The following is a 21,919-nucleotide window of genomic DNA, read 5'->3' as shown; positions in this document are numbered from 1 at the left end:
TGCCAAGATGCATGTCGTTACCGACACATTGTTGATAGCTTCCAGTCGCCAGAAATCTAAGCGATGCACATACTTTCAAGCATGGACCCAAAGGGTAAGGACCTCCTTCACGCGATTTTTTTTTTGGTTCACCTAGCTGTTTTTTTAGTGTACCTGGTGCACCCGGTACTAGAGCAAAGTACAGCAATTTGTACCAGAACAGGTGTCAAAAGTGACACAGACAGCACAACTGCCAGCAAAAGCGCCAGCAAAAAAAGCTGAGAAACAGCAGTGGATGGATGTTATATGGAGGGGCTACTGTCATAAATATAGGAATATTTTTAAATAAAAACAATCGAATCGGCATATTGCCTTCTGCTAAAATGTTCAAAATACTCTTGAGAATGCGTAATTATTGCGATCATAATATGAAAAAACTTAATAATCATCATGCCAATCAATTCTAAACGGAGAAGAGTGGAGATTACGAAACAATTTCAAAGATATATCACATAGCTGTTAGTTCTAAAATTAATGTTTATTCTATTTATATCATTTTGCAGCTTCCAAATTATCTAGAGGGACCAAAAAAGCTATCCTCGAGGATGTTAATGCGGTAAACGTAGATAAGGCTTCGTGTCCAGAAAATATTGATTCTAAAGATGTTTCCACTTTGCACTCATCCGATCGGAGATCATCATGGAATAATACCAACGGTTATGCCCGGCAGCAAACCACAGAGGGAAGCATCGGTCAACCATACTCGAATGGCTATCATAGCTATCCTTCAAGAAACTACTCGTCTCAGTCTAAAAGTCATGACAATAGAAATAGTTATTATCGTAATGGTACCAATAGGAAACCTCATTACAATAGCTATAATGACAACGGCAGTTATAGCAATAACTCCAACGATCAATATACTGCCGAAGTCAAAAACGAGCAAAATGGCGCTGTGATCATTAACGAAGGTATAAAGGTTATATCAACAATCAATACGAAACTAACGATTTTAAATTGGCTCACCACTTTAGTAGCCTATTGGTCCCAAGCAAACGATTAACGTACCCTATTCTAGTTGAAATTCTATTACTACACTATGTTTGTTTTGATTCGCTATGAAAGTTTGACAGATAACATCAGGGGTGTGTGGATTCATGCAGAACATGCAGGGGTGAGTGAAATAGCTTGGGACTGCTTGGGACCGTTGTTCTGGTACTGAGTGAGCCAAAAATAATAATGATTTTCTTCGGGACCCAGTGGTCTTAGAGTTACCTCTATGATTGTACCACATGGCAACACTACTACCATAGAGGTAACTCTAAGACCACTGGGTCCCGAAGAAAATGTAGCATTTCCACACCAAAACGAAAAAAAATCTGATTTACAGTAAAACGTTGCGCAGATGTTCGTTATCACTCAATGCTGCATTTTTCATTGAGATCTTTTTACCCTTCTTCCAAAGAAGGTTAACCCTTTCCTTCCCATGGTAGCACAGGTGATCCACAACTTTTTTGACTTCCTCATGTTTGTCAGCGCGCCATTAAATAGGCAATACTTATCGTATGGCCATTATATTCGACCATACATGGTTTTTGGAATCCAACTGGTCAACTATAGAAAAACAATTAAAATACTATTGATTTTAACCAAAAACCTTTTTTTATGGATTTATATATTTTAAGGTTATATGCAACATTTTTTGTTCCAGCACTTTTCTTAGGAACGCATATTTGTATGTCAAAACCATCAAAAACCGTGTGGGAAGGAAAGGGTTAAGGTACACCGGGGCAAGTGAGAATAAGTAGTTATTAAGATTCCCGCCTGACCTAGTTCAGGGCAATTGAAGGTATGGGCTTCACATTCCCTGAACTTGGCCAAGCGAGAAATTGCGGTAACAATCCTTAATAACTACCTATTCTCACTTGCCCAGGTGTACCTTAACCTTCTTTGAAAGAAGGGTAAAAAGATCTCAATGAAAAATGCAGCATTGGGTGGTAAAGAACATATGCGCAAACATTCATGCAAATCGGAAATCATCATATCCAACCGATTTGCGATTTGGGCTAGAAATGCTCAATGATCAAATCTGCTACACTAGTATTTACTTACTCATTGTCTGATAACGACATTGGATTTGAAGTATCGCGAATATTTCTACGCATTATAGAAATATTAACCAGCTCCTCTTGGTTATCCTCGTCTTCGTAGAAAAAATCAACACTTGTCCACATCGTTCTCTGGTAGTCAAAGCAGATTGCGACTAACTGGAAGACTACTGAGACTTATTTTAATCGTGTTTTCAATACAGGATAAAGAATCACGACTAGGACCAAAGATCCGACAACTTACGATAACAGTTGAACCACAAGCTAAATGCCATTAAAATACTTGAAATCCACCATGAAACCTCAACTTCGTTAATAACAAAAATTACACGAACTTCAATATTGTTACAAAAAATCTTCAACGGAACAACAAAAACAAACTTAAATATTATTAATCATTAAAAATATTGATCGTTATCTGTCAAAAATGACATGATGCTAGCGTTTTATGGCCAATTCAATCTGATTCAGTCGAGAGTGTCGAGTTACTCGACACTCGACGCTCGACTCGACTTACATAATTGGGGCCTATGGCTTTCAAGACAGATATTTAAAAAAAATGCTACTTAGAATGAATATATATGAGTTTCCCGGTGCGATTTGGGTTTTCCCGATCTTTTCCCGGCGAATCCGAATTCCCGGATTTCCCGGTTGGATGGACACCCTGTAATAGGTCCCTACTCAAATGTGTTAGCAGTGCCTATTCGACCACCATTGGTTATCTCTTCTGGTGTTCGAGTAGTGGATTTATTGAATAGAGCAGGCCTTGACAAATGAGCCCTAAAAGGGCTGCAACCTGTAGTCACAAAAAAAAGAAATAGTCGATTACTGAATTTATGTATGGGCCAAAATTAGGGGCTTTTAGGCCCACATTAAATCCATTTCCCCAATCTGTTCTTTTTTTACAACACATCATTGGGACTATTTCTAGTCTGTTGATGCAAACATAACAAAATTTGATAAACAAATACTCGAAATGTGCCACGACCAACCTGGCACCACGATGCCCTCCTATACGTAATTTAGTGTTCCACGTGTTTCAGTGGCGTCACTTGGGCTGCGTTCCAATTGGTCATTAGTGTCAGGCAGTTTTTTAGGCATGGTCTAGTCTTGATATTTTGGTATCGAATCTTCAAAATTGTCCATAAGCACAAATTCAATTCAAGTTAATCGACCGCTATTGTTCACCCCTATTCTGTATTTCGTTTCGAACGAAATCCTCATACAAAAAAATATTTTTTTGTATGAGAATTTCGTTCGAAACGAAATACAGAATAGGGGTGGTTATTTATCCCTATTGTATTCCGTTCGAAACGGATTTCCCATACAAAAAAAATCCGAACAGCATTTCAATGCAGCAATGCAATGCAGATGGGACAAATGTTTTCAAAACGATCCCTCACGAACTAACGGGAACCTCAAGTCTCAGCAAACGCCATTAACCGTGCGTTTTCAAATGGGACAGCATATCAAATGACGAAATCCAGGACGTTCTTTCACTCTTCTCCGGTGAAAAATGATAACCTTCAAGCATGGTGCGAAATCAGCAAAAGAAGTCAAATTAAGTTTAGTTTAAATGATCTTTATTTTAGTTTAACTTGGACGATTACCATATAAATTTTTACTAAGTGATTTAATTGCTTTCTTCATCTTTAGGTATGGGCAAAATTCAAAATTTGTTTTACAGAATTAGTCCTAGACTTAGTACACGGTCGACCACCTTGGTGGGATTGGTTTGTTTTGTTTTTAGAATTTGAAGAGAAACTACTTAATACTACTATTTACAGCTTAAAACTAACCTACTCTACTATATACACTTAACCTACTATGTACAAATTGCTTATTAAAGCATGTTCAGAAAGATTGCATTTTTGAATAAATTTAGTTGTCATATCATCAATTTTGGAATCTACTTTGGGAATTTCTGCCTCTTGATGGAGGTCTGCTATTCTTGTGTCGAATGGACGATCTAGGATCATCCTCAACACTCTATTCTGTGCAACCTGGATTTTGTTCCTGTGGGTCTGAGCGCACGATTCCCACACCGGGGCGGCATAGAAGATCGCGGGGGCTATGATCTGTTTGTAAACAGCCAGTTTGTTTTGCCTTGAGAGGCGGGTGTAGCAGTAGCAGCAGCAGCAGGAGCATCAGCAGCAAGAGCATCAGCAGCAAGAGCAGCAGCAGTACTGGAAGCAGATCAGTCGAGATTCGTGTAGCCGTGACCGAGGCTGGAAACCTCGGTCCGGTCACGACAGCGGGATCTGCGGCAAATGAGCGGATACAAACACCTAACCAAGGCGGAGCACTTAACTAGGGTTTTCTCTATGTGCGAGCGGAACAGGAGCTTCTCATCGAACAACATCCCGAGATAAGTAACATCAGTGGACCACTCGACCCTTGTACCATCCATTATTACGGTACAGGAGGGAGACGGTTTAAGTTTTGGTGATTGTCTGTGAAGGAACATGATCGCTTGGGTTTTCGAGGCGTTGATTTTGATTTTCCACGTGGTGGCATAATCAGTAAAGGTGTCAAGGCATCGTTGGAGCTTGTTCGTAATTTCACGAGGCATCCTACCTTTGACGGCTATCGCGGTGTCATCTGCAAACAGAAAGAACACGCAACCGTCTCCTAGAGGAGGGATGTCCGACGTGTAGATGCTGTAAAGCAGTGGTCCCAGCAGACTCCCTTGCGGAACACCTGCTGGGATCGGAAATTGTCCCGAAAGGGAACTATTCAACGACACCCTGAACGACCTTTGCTGGAGATAGTTACGGGTGATTTTCACAAGGTATGGTGGAAAGTTGGAGTTACAAAGCTTGTATATAAGTCCGTCGTGCCAGACATTGTCAAACGCCTTTTCGACGTCTAACAAGGCCATGGCTGTGGACTTGGATACAGCTTTGTTACTTCGGATGTTATTCATCACCCGCACTAGCTGATGATTGGTGGAATGCCCCTTGCGGAACCCGAACTGTTCCGGAAGAAGAATGTCATGTTCCTCCACAAACTTGTTTAGTCGGCTGAGGATCAATTTTTCGAACAGCTTGCTCAGCGCTGAGAGCAGGCTAATCGGTCTGTAGCTTGACGGTAGTGAAGGGTCTTTCCCAGGTTTGCGGATCGGGATGATTTTTGCCACCTTCCAGATGCTTGGAAAGTTAAGTCAAATTAACCAGCTTGATTTTTATTTAACTTACACGCATTAATTTGTCACATCGATTGAATAAACCCATACTGATGATAGATTCCACCATGGTTTAGTGGGTGTATCTTATGCGTCCGCTTTGTTGTGATGTTAACACAAATCGAGAGAAAAGTCCACATGGCAAACGAATTCGTTTTTTTTTTATTTTTGTTTTATTCAAATTCAAGATACGATCATTCCACATCATCGCTATCAATCGACACGATTGAGAGAGAAAACAAAAATGAGAAAATGTTTCCATTGTTTGTTTGTTTGTTGTTGTTTTGTTTGATGTTCTTACTTGGTAGGTACGCAAAGAAAAAGAGAAAAACGTTCAAGGAAAAACACTTACTTGGTTCACTACTAATAACTTCTTTTCCTTTTTTGTCTAAGTATATTTACGATGCTTGTGTTTTGTTTGTAGGTATGTGTATTTTCCTTTTTTGTTGTGAGTACACCTACAATGTCTTACTTTTTCTTGTTTTCGTTTTTCTTGACCTAAGAATACAGCTTTTTTTGTTGGTTTTGTTCCATACAGATTTTAATTAACTTAAAACTAGGTATGATTTTCTGGTTTTTTTTCGGGCTTTTAAAATTTTCTTATTTTTGCATTTAATATTACATGGCCTTCCTTAAAAAAAATAAAGGGGATGCACGTATGTTTGTGAAGTTGTAAAACGAAAAAAAAAAAAACACGTTAAGAGAAAATACGTCTCGGGAGTTTGGTGCCAGTCCGAATTTTGCTCTTATGTTTGTTCAATTTTGCAATTTATGTGTAGTTTTAGAGTAGTCAGACGAAAAAATATCAAACTTTTACTTTACACGGCGCGCATCTGTCTCTCGCACTAGAGCTCTGTGACTACATTTTGTTTTCCGTTTTCTAAAGTTTTACCGCTTTCAAACAGAGCCTGGATTGCGTCTAAATCTTTTTTCGTCCTCTCTGCTTGCCTCTATATGATGATTTTTGTAGTTTGTTTTTCCTTTTAATTTTGGACTTTGCTCTAAGTTTTGATGACGACTTTTTAACTGTTGTCACTGACCGGTTGCTGCTCTTGAGAAGTAAGGCCCCGAACATTTATACAATAAATTAAAAATAATCTTTTTTTTTTAACTTTTTTTTGTTATTTTTTGTGTTTATTGTGTGGGGGTGTGTGTGTGTGTGTTTGTCTAATTAGTAGTTCAGTCGCTCTCCTCTCCGGACTCATCATCGTCATCGTCGGAGTCCTTCTTTTTGCTCTTCTTCACGACCTTCTTGGCACCCTTGCTCTTCTTCTTGCCGGCGTCCTTGCCGCCACCACCACCGCCGCCATTCCGTTCGAACTCCTGGACGGCCTTGTTGTACTCATCCTTCATCTTGGCGGCTTTGTTTTCCCATTCCTAGAGAATAGTGAACAGAGAAGGTTTATTAATTATTGAGGAATGAAAATATCTAGATAAGTTAGTCAGTGGGAAATACACTTACCGTCTTGTCCTTCATTCCCCTCCACAATTCACCGCCTCGCTTGGCGATTTCCGTCACCTTGATGCCGGGGGACTCCTTCTTGATTCCTTCGCGGGCAGAGTTCAGCCACAGCATATACGCGGATAGAGGACGCTTTGGTTTCTCGGCCATTGTAGTGTTTTGTTTGTGTTTTTAGAGAAAAAACGGAACGAGATCTGCAATGGAAGACATGCGGGATACAAGCGGTTAGTCTTCCATTCGTTTCCAAGATGGATGAAAAGAGAAATTGTGAACCCTATTCAACGAAACATGGCGAATCATCTCTACTCTACCGCAGTAGGCGATAGCAACCGCACTCAAACCAGCCTACTGTGCTTTGTTCGAACAACCTGCTTCTTTTTCTTACCCTATACAAATTCAATACGGATACTGAACCGAACACGAGATGGAGCAAAAGCATATGCGGAGGCCAGCCAGTGCGTGTACACCTCAGTAGCACCCTGTTATTGTGTGAGCAGAGAACATGAACACGTTCCTCTCCGTCATGAAATGAACTCATGCCTGACACTTGAGATGTGGTTGGCAGAGAGGGATGGCAAAAAATCAATTTTAATCAAAAAAAAGAACTGCTTCCTTCGACGTGGAAGCTAGGCTCCATCATGATAGCGAGTCATGGGGGCTTACAAAAGACGACACGCATACGATCTTCTACTAACCGATTCTGTCCGCACCGAAAGGTAAAATGCCTATATGTACACAAGGGAAGCGAACAGAGCATATCGAACGAAAAAAGATGCTTGGTTAAATGAAACGTTTTCGGTTTCATGTGACCGTGCGATGATAACACGGCTCTACAGCAACGGTAGGAGTGTGTGAGAGAGTAACCTCAAAATTAACCGTTTATGGCGATATTTGATCAGAGCTTGAAGGAATGTTGCGAGCAACGCAAGGGAGAGCGCGCCTATGTACCATCACCACCGGCAGTAGTGGTGTAACGGAAAAAGGCATCTGATGAAATTTTGAAATTCGCGCACGCGCGGTGTTTGACTCATAATGCTCAAGCTTGGATAATATGGGAATGAATATTTTTCCAACAGAAAGCGAAACGCTTCGCTTCTTACGTCCCCGAGAGCCGTTCGTTATGAAACGCTTCACGTGATTTGAACTGTTCGTTGGGACGAAGTTTTGTGCGGTGGGGGAATGTGAAAAAAAAAATGTAATCGTGGTTCGGGTCTGGATGAAAACTTGAATGTTGTTTCACTCAGGAGCAACGTAGACGTATCTTAACCACTCTAATGATGGGTCAATGTTCAATCAAAACGAAATTCAAGCGTAACTTGAATTATTAATTACAGTGTTAACTTGCCACTTCAGGCAAGAAACAGTGTATCACATTTGTTTTCGTACCAAGAAATCCACTTAACACGACACGTTGCAATTCCCTAGTCTGAACATAGCACTAAGCAACTTGAGCTTAACGTCAATTTCCTGTCAAACTACCGAAGATGTTACTTACATGATATGCTTTCGCATATCTTTCACAGCAAAATAAGCTTTAAGGGAACATGCTTAAATGACTTAGCATTAAATTTTCATGGAACTTTCCACAATTCTCTTCATCGATTAAGGGCAACACTGCTCAAATATGAGAGTAAATGTCACTCACATTTGAATGAAATTTACATCAAATTAGGGTAAACATTTATTCAGTTTATGGTGACTGACCTACTTTTTTTGTGAATTTGAGTGAACGGAACTCAAATATGAGTCAGATACAATGACCGTGTATGATTTATTGGAAAATATTGAAATATGGAACAAGAGTCGAATAGCCAAATTCCAGCACACATTTGAATGATTGCTCATAGCGATACATTGGATACCAACATTGCATTAGGGTGAAATTGCTTTCGTAAACAACAGCTTTACCACATGAACAAAAGCAACCACATACTAACTAAACTAACAACACCATCAGACATGGAAGTTATTAGCGAAAGTGAGCTCTTTTTCGTGAGAAATTGCCTCTTGAAGTCATTGTTTACTAAAGCAGATTCGCCCTAATGCAACGTTGGTATTCACAACTTGTGCTGGAATTTGGGTATGTTGAGTTTTGCTTCATATTTCTATAATTTATGTTAAATCGTACACGACCATTGAAGACTCATATTTGAGTTCCATTCACTCAAATTTACAAAAAACATCGGTCAGTCACTCATGAACTGAGTAAATGAGTCACTCGAATATGAGTAAAGTCTTTCACATATGGACACACAAGAAGATTCCCGGTTGTTCCCACCTGCTTATCATAGATTTCCCGATTGTATATAATCAGATAATGATAAAAATGAATACCCGCATGAATCAATTTTTAGAATTATGATCGCATCAAATTTTCAAGTTACGTTCCATAAGTTAGACAATTTAGCACGGATGAAACCAGGCAAGAGAAGAGTCTCATAATTTCAAAGCCCTATACTGCCGCTATTCGCATAACAGTCCCATGTCCTGTAGATTTCCTATCAATATGGGACTGTCATGCGAATAGCGGCAGTATATCTCTGGTTACATGTAAATTTTTGAAAGGGCACCAGGTCCAACGCTACTGGGCCGAGTGAGTCTGGAGGGAAAGTCAAGATTCTGAAGAGACTATTATAGCGAATGTGAGGAGAATAGAATGGTAGAAAGTACTAAGAGAATTTTCTCAGAAAAATTCCAAGGGAATTCTTAGGAAAGTTTCAAAAGAATTCCGAAGAGAATTCCAAGGAGATTCTCTCAAGGACATGGTTGAGAAGAATTTCAAGAGAATTCTACATGACTTCTTCAGAAGGTCCTATTTGCTTCGATCGAACCTCTTCTTCGTCAACTTTCTCTTTTGATGATGAGCTATTTTGGACACATAGTTTGATGCAGGAGGTCCTCATTTAGCGTCCAGAACGTCAAATACAACAGGGAATGTTTTTGCAGCTGAGCTTTTCACGAAAGAGAAGGTCGATGATGAGAATCGATCAAATCAACTAGGACCTTTTGATATGTTGGTCTAGAATCCTATTCCACGGTTATTTTGGGCTGGAAACAAGGAAGATAATTTCTAAATTATTCTGAAAATAATTTCAAGAACATTCTGACAGGAGTGTCAAGAAAATTCTAAAAAGGTTTTTAAGCAAATTCTAAAACGAGTTTCATGAAAATTCTGAAATTTTTTTTACGTAAATCCTGAAAAGAATTTCACGTCAATTTTAAAAAGGATTTCACGAAAATCCTGTCAAGAATTTCATGAAAATTCTGAAAAAAAAAAAGAGTTTTGAAGAGAATTCCAAGGAAGTTTTGAAAAGAATCTTATGGTTTCTAAATTATAATCTATGGAAACTAAAACAATATATAATATGGTTAGAAATAGAGCGAATTCTCGCGAAAATTTCCATGAATACGATGATAAATTTTAAGTTAATTCCAAGAGTTTGCTTAAAAGGAAATTCAAAATGTTCACTTTTTTCGATAATCTTTTCTGATCAGCTTTACCGAAGACAGTAACCAGTAACCAAAGATGTCCACTCAACCTACCTATCCGAAGTGCTGAAGGAAGTTGGTTTGACTAAGTCCTTTTTTTCAGAAATCGTCGTAAAAAGACTTCAGTAATTTTTCCAAGATTCAGCATATTTTGTGAAAATAATTTCATATGTTCCAGGAGAGTTAAAAAAAAATCAATGTTTTTGTTCAATTGCTGGCAACGTTTCGCAGTTTAAGACTTCTATAGAGTCGTTTCGAGGAAAGAGGACAATTTATTACCCCAGTTTCCCGAAAACCTCTGATAGAAAGTCGTCCCAAAACTGTTCCGATTGAATAACTTATTATTGTTTTCAGAGCTTTCGAACTTACCACATTGAAGCAGTTCCTCTGATGGGATAACCGAATGTAATTCCGGCTAAAAATATGTAGGGGAAATGTCGGCTTCGGCAATACCTTGACCTATTATCGTCAGGGGGTAAACAAAGTCCTAGAGCACTCAAATCTGGCCAAACACAATGTATCCACATGCCAAAATTGAGCTCTCAAGGACTTTGTTTACCCCCTGACGATAATAGAATAAGGTATTGCCGAAGCCGTCATATTATCTGATAAAAAAAAAAACACTGTAAAGTAACTGTGTGGCACTAATTTACAACATTTCAAGTTCCAAAATGTCAACTCTAGTCGACACCTTAGGTTCAATTCCTCTCGCGTGAGTTATAATTCAAACACACATCCTCCCATTGGTAAAATTTAGTGCAAAATGAACACACATACACTCAAAACTAACAGTTGCACAGCTAGAAGTGTGTTTATAAACACTTTGCAATACAGACAGGAAAAACCACGTGGATGGACGCGGACACACCGACACTCGTCGCCAAGTTCGCCGGTTGGAACCGGCACGGCAGAACTCGAATTGACGTTGCAAATAAATCGTAAATCGGAAAACGCTAGGTATGAACACCTGAGCTGAAGCTTGATGGGTCAAAGTTATTAAGAAGCTATTCGTCCATATTCTCGTTCGAACCAAGGTGCAAATGTCATCTATGATTTCCAAATATCAACGAACAAGTTATAGTGTTTTCAAAAACTAATACATGTAAAAGATAGAGCTTTTGAACGATGAAACGCGGGTATGTTTGTTTTTGAGGCTATTCCATGGAACATGCAACAAATAAGTTGATATATTCAGCCAAGTTGACCAAGCGTTTGTATGGAAAATACTATTCGAACGTAAACGAGAATATGGGTGATTGTTAATTTTTATTCATATCCATGGAAAACCATGTTTTGCGACATACAATGACTCACTAATTCAAGCGATTTTTGTTAAACTTTCTACCACTAAATGTTGATAGGGAAAGTGTGCGTTCAGGACGATAAAAGAGTTGCTAATAACGAACTAATAAAATTGAACTTTCTACCAAGCAGTAGGCATTAGAGAAAACATTTCGAAATAATAATATAACTATTGCTAAATTTAAGTTATGAAGATGTAGGTAGTAATTCTGCATTACAATTCAAATCAAAATTTTATTAAATTTTATGTTCTGTGCCTTGGCGTTCTAATAACTGTACAATATAGAACAATCCGACAGCTCTGAATTGAATTAGCACTGTCACCCAAATACATAGGTTTCAACTTAATCATCGACTGCAACGGATATTTGCATGAAAAATAACAAATGTTTGTATTCAGTTAAATATAATAGGTAAGGGAAACGCTCCTATAGTTGCGGTATGTTAGAATCGTTAGGTTCCTATAGTTGTGCATGAAGACTCAGAGACCTAACGCTTCTAACGTACCGCGTCTATAATAGGAGCGTTTACCCTAGTTAATGGAAATTTTGAGTTTTTTTTTCTCGAAATGTTCTAAAATGAATCACCTCAATTGTGGATAAATTACCAGGAAGTATAATATAGCAGTAGATATGTTCCCGTAAAGCAAAAAGCAAAAGTATGTACTTGCTGCACCATATTATTTTCTTACAGCAACATACAGAAAAAAAAGCTGCAGCAACTTACAGTAGAAGCTAAAGAGCAAGTAAGGGAATTAACCTAATGTTAACAATACCTACCTTACACATTTAGCTTGTGATCGATAAAATGGACGTCGGCCTAACCTCGATGTACCTGGTACACCAAGCCTAATATAATTTGAATATACCTAAAAGCGAAGACAACATAATAGTCTTCTTGATATATTTTCTTCGCCTAAAGCTAATCAGAATTCTAGAGACAGGTAAAATGTGAAATGCTATGCGACGCCACTGACAAAACTGTCAATCTTCTTTTGAACCATATTTCATGTTTCTGACGATATTTTTATTCAATTAAATTTTATTGATTGATTTTCTTTATTTAACTCAATTAAATTTGATTCAAACTTAGTGGTAATACTACATTCATACATACTTTCAGAAGACGTAGAAACGACACTGATGTAACCCTTAAATTGGGCTAGGATAACTCCGGAAGCTTTATTTGAAAAGAGCTCGTTAATACTAATTATACTATGCGATATTATGTACCTCGAATGTTATCTAGAAGGTGCATAAAATTCATGTGAATAAACAAAGTTTTATGCTAGTAAAATTAACCAACAGACGCAGCCTCTTTCAGTTAGAAACTTGGAGAGTCTTGGCGCCAAAAAAAAAAAAACAACGTTCGCACGTCTCCTGAACCCCTGGAAAGGAAACTAGGAAAACGTTACTCGCATTTTCGGGAAGTGTACTTGGATTTTAGCATACAAGGCTATTTTTTTCTTCTCCAAAACCCAAGCCACGCCGTTGAAACATTTCTGTTTCCGCTAAAATCTCCAAGCCAAACAGCTCTTCGTGCTCTATTCCAACAGAAACTTTTTTTTTCCAAGCGCGTCATCAAGCTAACGATTTGTCCGTTATACACCAGTGGAATGCTTCCCTCTTTCCCACACTTGAACGGGCGAAAAACGTGCTCCTTATTCCAACTGCCGCGTGTGCTCGGCTTGGTTTCTGTTGCATAATTTGCTGCTGCTACTAACTAGTTAACAAGGCTGGCCACCAACGGGCCCCACTGCTACTACTCGGGTTGGTTATGACTTATTCGCATGTTTCCATACAAAATGGACGACCAAATTTGTATGAAGCAAGCGCGCGCTCTTGGCGTCCTATTATACTACTCTTCTTCTCGCTCGCGGCTGCCGTCCTACCATACACCGGTGCGGGGGTCACCTTCCTCACGAAAAAAAAAAAATAAATCGAGTCTCTCTTCATGCTTCCTGAAGCGTCTCTTCTCTAGGAACTAACTAGTGGTCCGAGACAAAGCGAGCGGGATATCGATTTTTCACCGCGCGTCGGTACTCCATCTGTCAAAGCTTTTTCCCGCGCTCCAGCAAAACTACTGCCACTATTCTGCTTCCTTTTTTTTTCAATAGTAATAATACTACAACTGTGTAGTAACAATACCGTCTCTAATCAACAGAACTAGCTGGAAAAACTTGCCGGCAATAAAAACGTAAACACCACTTATACAAACGAAACCTTCTTTTCTTGAAGGCAAAATTTGCACTAACACCAGTCTGGCACCGGGACTTGTACTATTATTTTTCAATCACCTTTTATTTTTGGAACCACCGAACGGGAGCAACTTTCAAAACACAACCGACTGGATCAACGAATGAGGCTACGACTGAATCGATGCCGCTCGTACAAACTAGCTCTGCTTGTGCGGCTGGTTGTGTCAAGAACCCCACCAGTATGCGTGAACGTTCACCCAACTCACGCACACCACCACCGGTTGCCATGTGCGAATGAATGAATCCGGTCATTCGGCACGGTAGTATTGAATGAATTTTCTGGCTGTTTCCTGCCCGTCCGGTGGCGTCGGTAGCCATTTTTGAGCGCGGTCGATCTCACGCGCGCCCGTTTGCCTTGGCCAAGAGGCACTTGGCAGTGGAAAAATGTTTTTCACCGAAATATCAATCAAAATTGAAACAAATACGAATTGTATCAATCGGGATCGATACTAGCCGGTGCTAATTAACTACCAATGGCGTTTCGCGGCGCAATTCTGCTTCTGAGACGCAATATCGCAATAATCCGGTTTTCATCGAAAAACGCAATTTTCGCTGATAATAGACGCTCAAGAGCGCTTTCAAGCACATCAATCGTTCAATTTAGTGGTCGAAAGTCCTAATCAAACCCGTTGTCCCATCAACTCACGCTCTAAATAGACCAAATTATCGAAAAATCAATTCTTCATACAAAATGGCATTCACATTGTAACTGCCATACGGTGCTTGCTTTCTTCCCTTGGGCCATCATCATCCTCTCATCGAGTCGTATGGCGCAAGCAAGCAAGCAGCAGCAGGCTACTCGAACACATTTCAAAACTGGCGACGCCATTCGACCGACCAGAAACAGCCAAACTCGGCTCTACCAAGAGAAGGATGGATGCCCGTTGGAGAGCACTGTGTGTTCGATGTTGCCTATGCTTGTTACCTGTGGTTTGGTCGTCGTCGTATGGTGGCAGGGTACCGTTCGTTCGTTCGTTCGCTTGGTACGGTTGCGCTTTGCGCCTTTTCCCATATTATCGATAAACCAGAACAGCTTTCTACTGGGTGAAACTGCATGAATGGAAGTGAACGGATGGGTTCATTCTGATGAACGAGCGGGTGTATTTTGTGAGTTTACTTGACGAACCGGTAATGAAACGGTTGTCTTCAGGGTGTAGCGTTTAAGGCAGAATGATGATGCTAAATGTGTTTTTCAGTTCATATAAAATAATGCAAAACGACTGAATTTTGACGATGATGCATTAATTTTAAATTGCTCATTTTTTAAATATAAAGTTGGTTGCAGCTGTGATGCTTCACCTTAATTTGAAGAGTTCAAAAATTGACATTAGAGGAGCGTTTCTCAATCGATGGGTCGAGGGCTGTCCGTAGGGTGGGTCACAGACTTTAGATTTTTTTAATTGATCTGAATTTAAAATTATGACTGTATATAAATTGTCTTACATTATAATTAATCAAACGGAATCATTCATGGACAGTTTGGCGATTTGGATGTTAGGCCTTGTGACGATTAGTAGACAATTTTTAATGTTTTCAAGATTATTTGGCTATTGTGGGCCATTTAGTCAACAATCTTTTTTGACGAATTAAAAGTAATTTTGGCTGGGCTCTTATGGTGTTTTTACGACAGTTTTGACGTTTTCAAAATTATTAATTGAGGTGATTCTTAAAAATATATATTTTAAGTCATTTCAACATTTTTCAGATCGTATTGGCCCTTTCCGTGTCAAAAGTGGCGTATTATTGAACTTTCATGTACCTCGAATTTTTCTCCACCAAAAGTTAATTTGGCTGCTTCCAACTATGAGAGACAACCTTGGAATTATTTGAAGCTATGTGAAGAACCAAAACCTCAACCCTTCCTCCAAACAAATGCACCAAAAATTTTCCCCGATTGAATATTTTAAAATCAACCGATTTAGGGAGTGTAAGCACCCAAACTAACTTTTGGTGAAGAAAAATCAGAGGTAGGGAAATGGATGTAATATCGGTCTAAATGTCCCTAATTTGGGCCCATACATAAATTCAGCAATCGACTAAATTTTCAATACCGATCAAAAATAACTATTAGTACCGTCTCAATGACGCGTTCATCTAGATAAAGTTGATAAATAGCAGATTTTTAGCGATGGGCCCAATCTTAGATCCATAGGCCATTTCCCCTACATGAAGTTGAATAATCCCGAACTTGGGACACGGCGTGTACCATCTCTGTCTTAAAATTCGATAGTCGTGGAGTTTATGGAATGTTCAAGTCATTGCTGTTGGTCAAACGATGCCCTGAAACATGATGCATCCTCATGCAGAAAATGAGCGCACGACGCACGAGAACTTTAATTATCACCTAACGATAATAGATAAACACGGCCAATGAGATCGACCCAAATTTGAGTTCAGTTTACTCATAAATCCCAAAAAGTACAGGAACTCAGCGACAAGTAAATTTGCCTCACGTTTTCCTGTGGGGCTGTTCATTAACTACGTTGACAGTTCTAGATAGAGCTGGAATTAGGGCGTAACAGCTTTTGTATTGTAAACAATGACTTCTACGGATGATTTCTAGGAATTCAAGGCACGCTCACGCAGACCAACCTCTTTCCTTACCTGTTGAGTTGAGAATGTTGGTTTGCGTGGGCGAGCCTTGAATTTCTAGAAATCATCAAGAGAAGGCATTGTTTACAAAAGCTGTTAGACTCTTATTCCATCTCTATCTAGAATTGTCCATACATAACTTTTAAAATTATAAAAAATCTGCCGAAAAAAATTGACGAAAATTTTACTTAGTTTCGAAGTAGTACCAATAAACTGATTGAATCCATTATGTATTGGCTTTATTCGGAAATTTTTTCCTGGAAAAACTCAGGAAAGTTTACTCAGCGCTGAACGCTGCTCTTTTTGAGATTTATAAGTAAACTGAACTCAAATTTGAGTCGATCTCATTGGCCGTGAAAGTATTGACGAAACCGGAAAATCCCTGTCAAATTTTCAGAATGTGACCGTTTCCAAGAATAATTGTCAAGCATTCATAAAGCATGTTCACCTCGAATTCATTAATTCTTCCAGTGAGTCTGAGGGGAAGTTTAACCACCGACGAACCGTCTACTACTTGCAGACTTCATAAGTGCCCAAGTACTAAGCGTATCTGTCAAAAGATAAGCAATTATAACAGAATTTAAAGGCAATAAACCAACCCACTTAAAGCTCTTCATAAAGGGATTCCGTTAAGAGGTTCGACAAATTTAAAGGAGTGTGTTTGTGTCCTTGCTTATGATATGTCACGTTCGGATGAGTAGATGGCGGTAGTGTTCGACGTATTTTAAATATGGCGTCTTGGGCAAGATTTTGACAGTCGCTTCTATGAGCTGTCACGTCGGTTCGTCGGTGGTTTAACGCCCCGAAAATAATTGTTTCTGAAATAATAATTAAATAATTTCTGAAAATATTGGGAAAAGTTATCAAAATCCAAGAAAATCAGTTTTTCGCTTAGATTCCTGAAAAAATAACATGTAAAAATATGTTCCCCACCTCAAAAATTAAAAGTTAAACCCTCAGCAAAACCGAAAGGACGATGCTTTGTGGTTTGAGTCCAACATTATGCCATGATGACTTCCGGAAAGTGATTGTGCACGTGAATTGGGTTCTTTAAGGGTATTGAGGTAAATGCATATTCGTTATCTGCATTAAAAATGGAATCCAAACCCGAAATTCCATAAATTTTGGTACGCGGGAACTGTTTAAAATAAGAACGATTACATTTGCAAAAAATCACCTTATTAGCACCCCTCGGTGTCACTTTGTAAAAGTGTGTGGGTTCGAAAAAAATATCGCTTTGCTCAGAAAACCGAGCTTTTTCAGATGATATATAAAAACCGTTATATTTTTCAAAATTAAAGAACCCAATTTTATTTAGAAAACTAGAACAAATCTAGACTAACATTTGAAAAGGGCGGATTTCCAAAATCACCATATCGAGACAATCGCTTCCGAATGTTGATGACCTAAAAATTAATCCTATTTCACGACTATCCATTTTCTGGATGATTTTATAAGCTTGACATATAGTTAATAATGTAATCTATCAGGCACCTTTTATTTATTCCGATTTTTGATATTTCTTTCCAGTAATTTTAGAAAATTCAAAACGTAATTACTGTTTTCGGAGCGGTGAACTTCCCTTTAAAACTACCATTACAGGGCTGGTAGTGGGTATGAGATATAATATTAGTGACTAAAACTAATGAAAATAGTAACTTTAAACAATAAACAAGTGACATCATAGTTACTTTAAAACAATAAATATGTAACTAATAGTGACTTTAAAACTATAAATAAGTGACCAATAGTGACATTTATTGACCGGAAATGGTTTCAATCTTTCGTTGATTGCGATTGCAACTTTATAAACTTACAAATCCATCTTGAGCCTTAAAAAAATGGTTTAAGGATCCCATTTATTTTCTTCTCGAAAAATAAGTATTAATCGAATAAGCAAGAAGAGCACGGTCCAATTCAAACGTCTATTTGCTCACACCATACTATTTTATGTATCTCGATTTTTTTTTTAAACAAACAATTTACTTAGTTGATAATAGATGCAGATCGCGAAATTGAGGCACAAAGAAAAATATTTCGGTCTCGAATTTTAAAAATTTCCGACATTTTTAAAGATCTAGAAACTTCTGTAACATCTCAAACGACTTCTCTAGGTCGCAGTCGAAGAAAAATCTTATTAATTTTTAGAAAATGTTGTATGCGTCTTGAACTGCAATCTAAAAAAAAAACAAAATAAAGAGATTTGATTCCGAATTACAATTCCGTAATAAAATGCAATACAATTGAATGGACTACTTAACTGCCGCTATTCGCATAACAGTCCTATGTAGATAGGAAATCCATAGAACATGGGACTGTTATGCGAATAGCGGCAGTTAATATTCTGCGACATGAATTTGTGTCGATGTTTGGACAAATACTAAAATTATCGAGGGAAACGACAATTCTAGATTCTCAACAAATCTCACACTAGCGAATCGTGCGCGCAGTTAACCACAGTACACAACACCATTTTTCCTGCATCGTATTATAGGAGTCGCCCCCCGCGAAAATTACCGGGTTTCAAAGATTTTTTTTTTAATTTCTGGCTTTTGAAAAAAATGTCGACAAATTTGGAAGATAACGGACTTGAATGTCTATATCACGTTGAAAAAAAATAATCAAAAACAATTCTGCCAAATCAATTAGACAACTAAAGGTTCCATCTGTTCGCAACTCTTATTGTCAGGCTTTACACGCTGATCTTCAATGAATGTTTCATTTATTACCCAATCAAGCTGTGGATTTGATGTAAGTTTTTAAAGGCAAATTATTTACTCGAACACAACTTGATTACCAAATCAAGTTGTGCTTCGATGTGACACAATTTATTAATTTTCAACCAGGTTTTGGTAGTGCACCGAGGACTTCGCTCAGTCCGCGGTAGAAAGCGAATCAAGTTAATCAATGGATATTAAAAAAGGACTAAAGTAATAGGGGAAATGGCTCAATGTTGGCCTATGGATTGGGCCCCATCGCTAAAAATCTGCTATTTATCGATTTTATCTAGATGAACGCGTCATTGGGACGGTCCTAATGGATATTTTTGGTCGCTATTGAAAATTTAGTCGAATGCTGAATTTATGTATGGGCCCAAATTAAGGGCATTTAGGCCGACATTACATCCATTTCCCCCTTTTTATTTTTCGAACTGTTACATGTTTTTTTTCAATAGCTTTTTGTCCACAAGGTGGCTAAAACTGATAAAAACTGACAGCTTACATTAATCGATCACAATTCAAACAAAAAATAATTATAATTAATTTATTCCCAAAAGTCAATCGGTTGTATCACCTGAAGTGGCATCCTATGGGACTTCGAACCCCACTCGCTCCGATTGGGATATCTCTGCCAAAAACAAATACCATGTTACCAAAATCGAGATCTACATCAGTATATTAACGCATTAACATTGAAAATTTGAGGAACTTTTCAAAAATAACGTGGTTATGTATTGAAATTGACCAAAACTGTAAAATTACTAAGTACAGACTAATGATATGCTAAATAAAACAAATATAAATGTATGCTAACAAATAAAAATAACTGCATAGAAGACACATGTCACTGCTCCCCAGGAACATTCATGTTTCTTTTATTCCTTATCGTACAACTATTTACTGTTTGCGTTGTTTTCTGTTTTCACATTTGGTTATTTTCGATGTGAACCCTTCCCTCCGTCATTCATCATTCATCCACTAATTCAAAATTTGAAATGAACCAAATTGGTGTTCTCTTCATTCATCCCAACAAGATTCACACGACCGGTTCATCGAACCGCCTTTGATTTGGATATATTTCCCACAAAAACACCAGGCCAAGCTTTCCCAAATGTGTGTGCGTGTGCGCGCGCGCTATCAGTAGTAGGGTACACCAACACCTAGCCCGATTAGATCGAGCGCCCGCGCACACACACCAGCGGCCCAGGGCCCGTTGTGTGCTTGTGAATGAAAATCGCTCGCCTCCATCATGTCATGGGTGGGATATAGGATAGGACGACCGTCGTCATCTTCGAACAAAAATTTTGCTCTATGGCCGTCCAGTGGCCTCGGAAGTTCGCCTTTTGAGGGAAATTATTTTGGCGCGAAATGGGTTAATCTCGGAACATTTACTCCGGACACCCTGGAACAGTGGTACCAATCGACGGGGCCGGAAAAACTAGGACGATTGTAGAACACGGATTCCCAATCGGACGCAATCGGTTGAAGAAATTTATTTTTTAAATTTTGCCCCTTGCAATTTGTTCGACGACTAGTACTAGAGTGGAAGCCATTTGTTCGACGGCTTGAGCCATCTTGCTTTTCGGCGAATTTTTTTCTTCGACCGAAAATAGAAGTGGGGCTCGAATGTCACTCCAGTGGCTAGCTGGGGGATGTGAAAAACGCCCCGGCCAAGGTTCCACCGGAATCGGACCGTATTTCCGACGATAAATGCCATCTTCCGATCGCGGCTCGCCACCGAACAATCCACTATGGCGGCCATAGAACAAATTTGTTCGTGAACCCACGCCAGTGGACCACTCGGAAATTGGTCATTTTAACCGCTAAAAGCGAGTCAGATTTTTGCGACCAGCCCGAAAAAAACCCTTTGAAAGATGTGGCCATAGGCCCTAGAAAGCGAAAAACAACTTACCGGAGCAAATTTCGGGAGAATTTCACCGTTCAAATAGCACTAATTTATGATCACTTTTTTTCCTATGGAGGAACACTTCGAACCGAACTGCTTGCCTTGGCTACTATGGACAGAAGAGAAGCTCGAACAAGGCAGCCAAATCTTATTGGCCTGGTTGGTACTGCGTACTGGCAGTAGTGGCTGCGGGTGTGTTGGTGTGTCTCGTGTTCGTCGTGTTGTCTAGCCGCGTTCGGCCGTGTGCGGTGGTGCTTTCGGTCCCATGTGCAACTCACACACCGGCAAATGTGAAGCTTTTTGTGCGTGGCGCGTTTGTTTTTCCCGTGTGCAACCAACACACGCATATACAGGTCTTGTGTTATGTGTGTGCGCGGGGCGGGTGTTTTGGGGATTTTGTATCGGTGAAAATAATGGGTGAATATGTTGTGCAACACACGCAAATAAAAGGAGCTTTCGTTGTTTCAACGTCGCCGTCAACGACGTCAACAGATGCCCGATGTTGGTGGGCGATTGGTCGGATAGTGAGCTTTCCATGAGAGGGATGTTGATGTTTATGCGATCGGGTGGGAGAATCTAAGGTAAGATGAGTCACAGATTTGGAAGATACAGTTACTCTCAAAAGTGAGCGTACACATCTGCTGTGAACATTTAATTACAATTATCTAAGAGATGAGAAATATATTTTTACTTCTTGGAAATTTTTCGAAACTAAAATTGTTTTGATGTTTTCATTATGTAGAAGAAAAAACATATTACGATCTTTAAGAAAAAAATTATAATAGCAAAAAGCGACGATTTTATCGCCACAAAATTGAGCGTACATTTCTGCCATACATTCCTAAATGTTTCTGGCGTACATTCCGGTAATCGATCGATTTTCTGTAAATTTTGACAGTTCGCTACCGAGCAATGTTTTG

General features: G+C 39.0%; 1 protein-coding gene across 1 annotated transcript; it reads right to left on the bottom strand.

The window, feature by feature from the left end:
* Window positions 1-5,683: 5,683 nt before the first annotated feature.
* Window positions 5,684-21,132, bottom strand: HmgD (High mobility group protein D). Its single transcript, XM_065234698.1, has 3 exons — window positions 21,006-21,132; window positions 6,734-6,927; window positions 5,684-6,648 (listed from the first exon to the last, which is right to left on the bottom strand). Exons 2-3 carry the CDS (start codon window positions 6,881-6,883, stop codon window positions 6,451-6,453), a joined length of 348 nt encoding a protein of 115 aa, XP_065090770.1. The 5' UTR covers window positions 6,884-6,927; window positions 21,006-21,132; the 3' UTR covers window positions 5,684-6,450.
* Between the last annotated feature and the right edge of the window lie 787 nt (window positions 21,133-21,919).

This window comes from Ochlerotatus camptorhynchus, unplaced genomic scaffold (assembly GCF_037179485.1).
Source record: "Ochlerotatus camptorhynchus isolate MF236.1 unplaced genomic scaffold, CSIRO-AGI_Acam_v1.1 ptg000434l, whole genome shotgun sequence".
In the NCBI taxonomy this organism is placed as follows: Eukaryota; Metazoa; Arthropoda; class Insecta; order Diptera; family Culicidae; genus Ochlerotatus; species Ochlerotatus camptorhynchus.
Note: the sequence above shows the minus strand (reverse complement) of the source record. Positions and strands in the feature narration are given on the sequence as shown.

What these genes read in the sequence shown, in the direction of transcription:
- HmgD (XM_065234698.1), bottom strand. Translation starts at nt 6,883, where the DNA reads ATGGCCGAGAAACCAAAGCGTCCTCTATCCGCGTATATGCTGTGGCTG. An exon ending in GGGGAATGAAGGACAAGACG is followed by an intron (nt 6,649 to 6,733) that starts GTAAGTGTATTT and finishes ACTATTCTCTAG; the next exon opens with GAATGGGAAAACAAAGCCGC.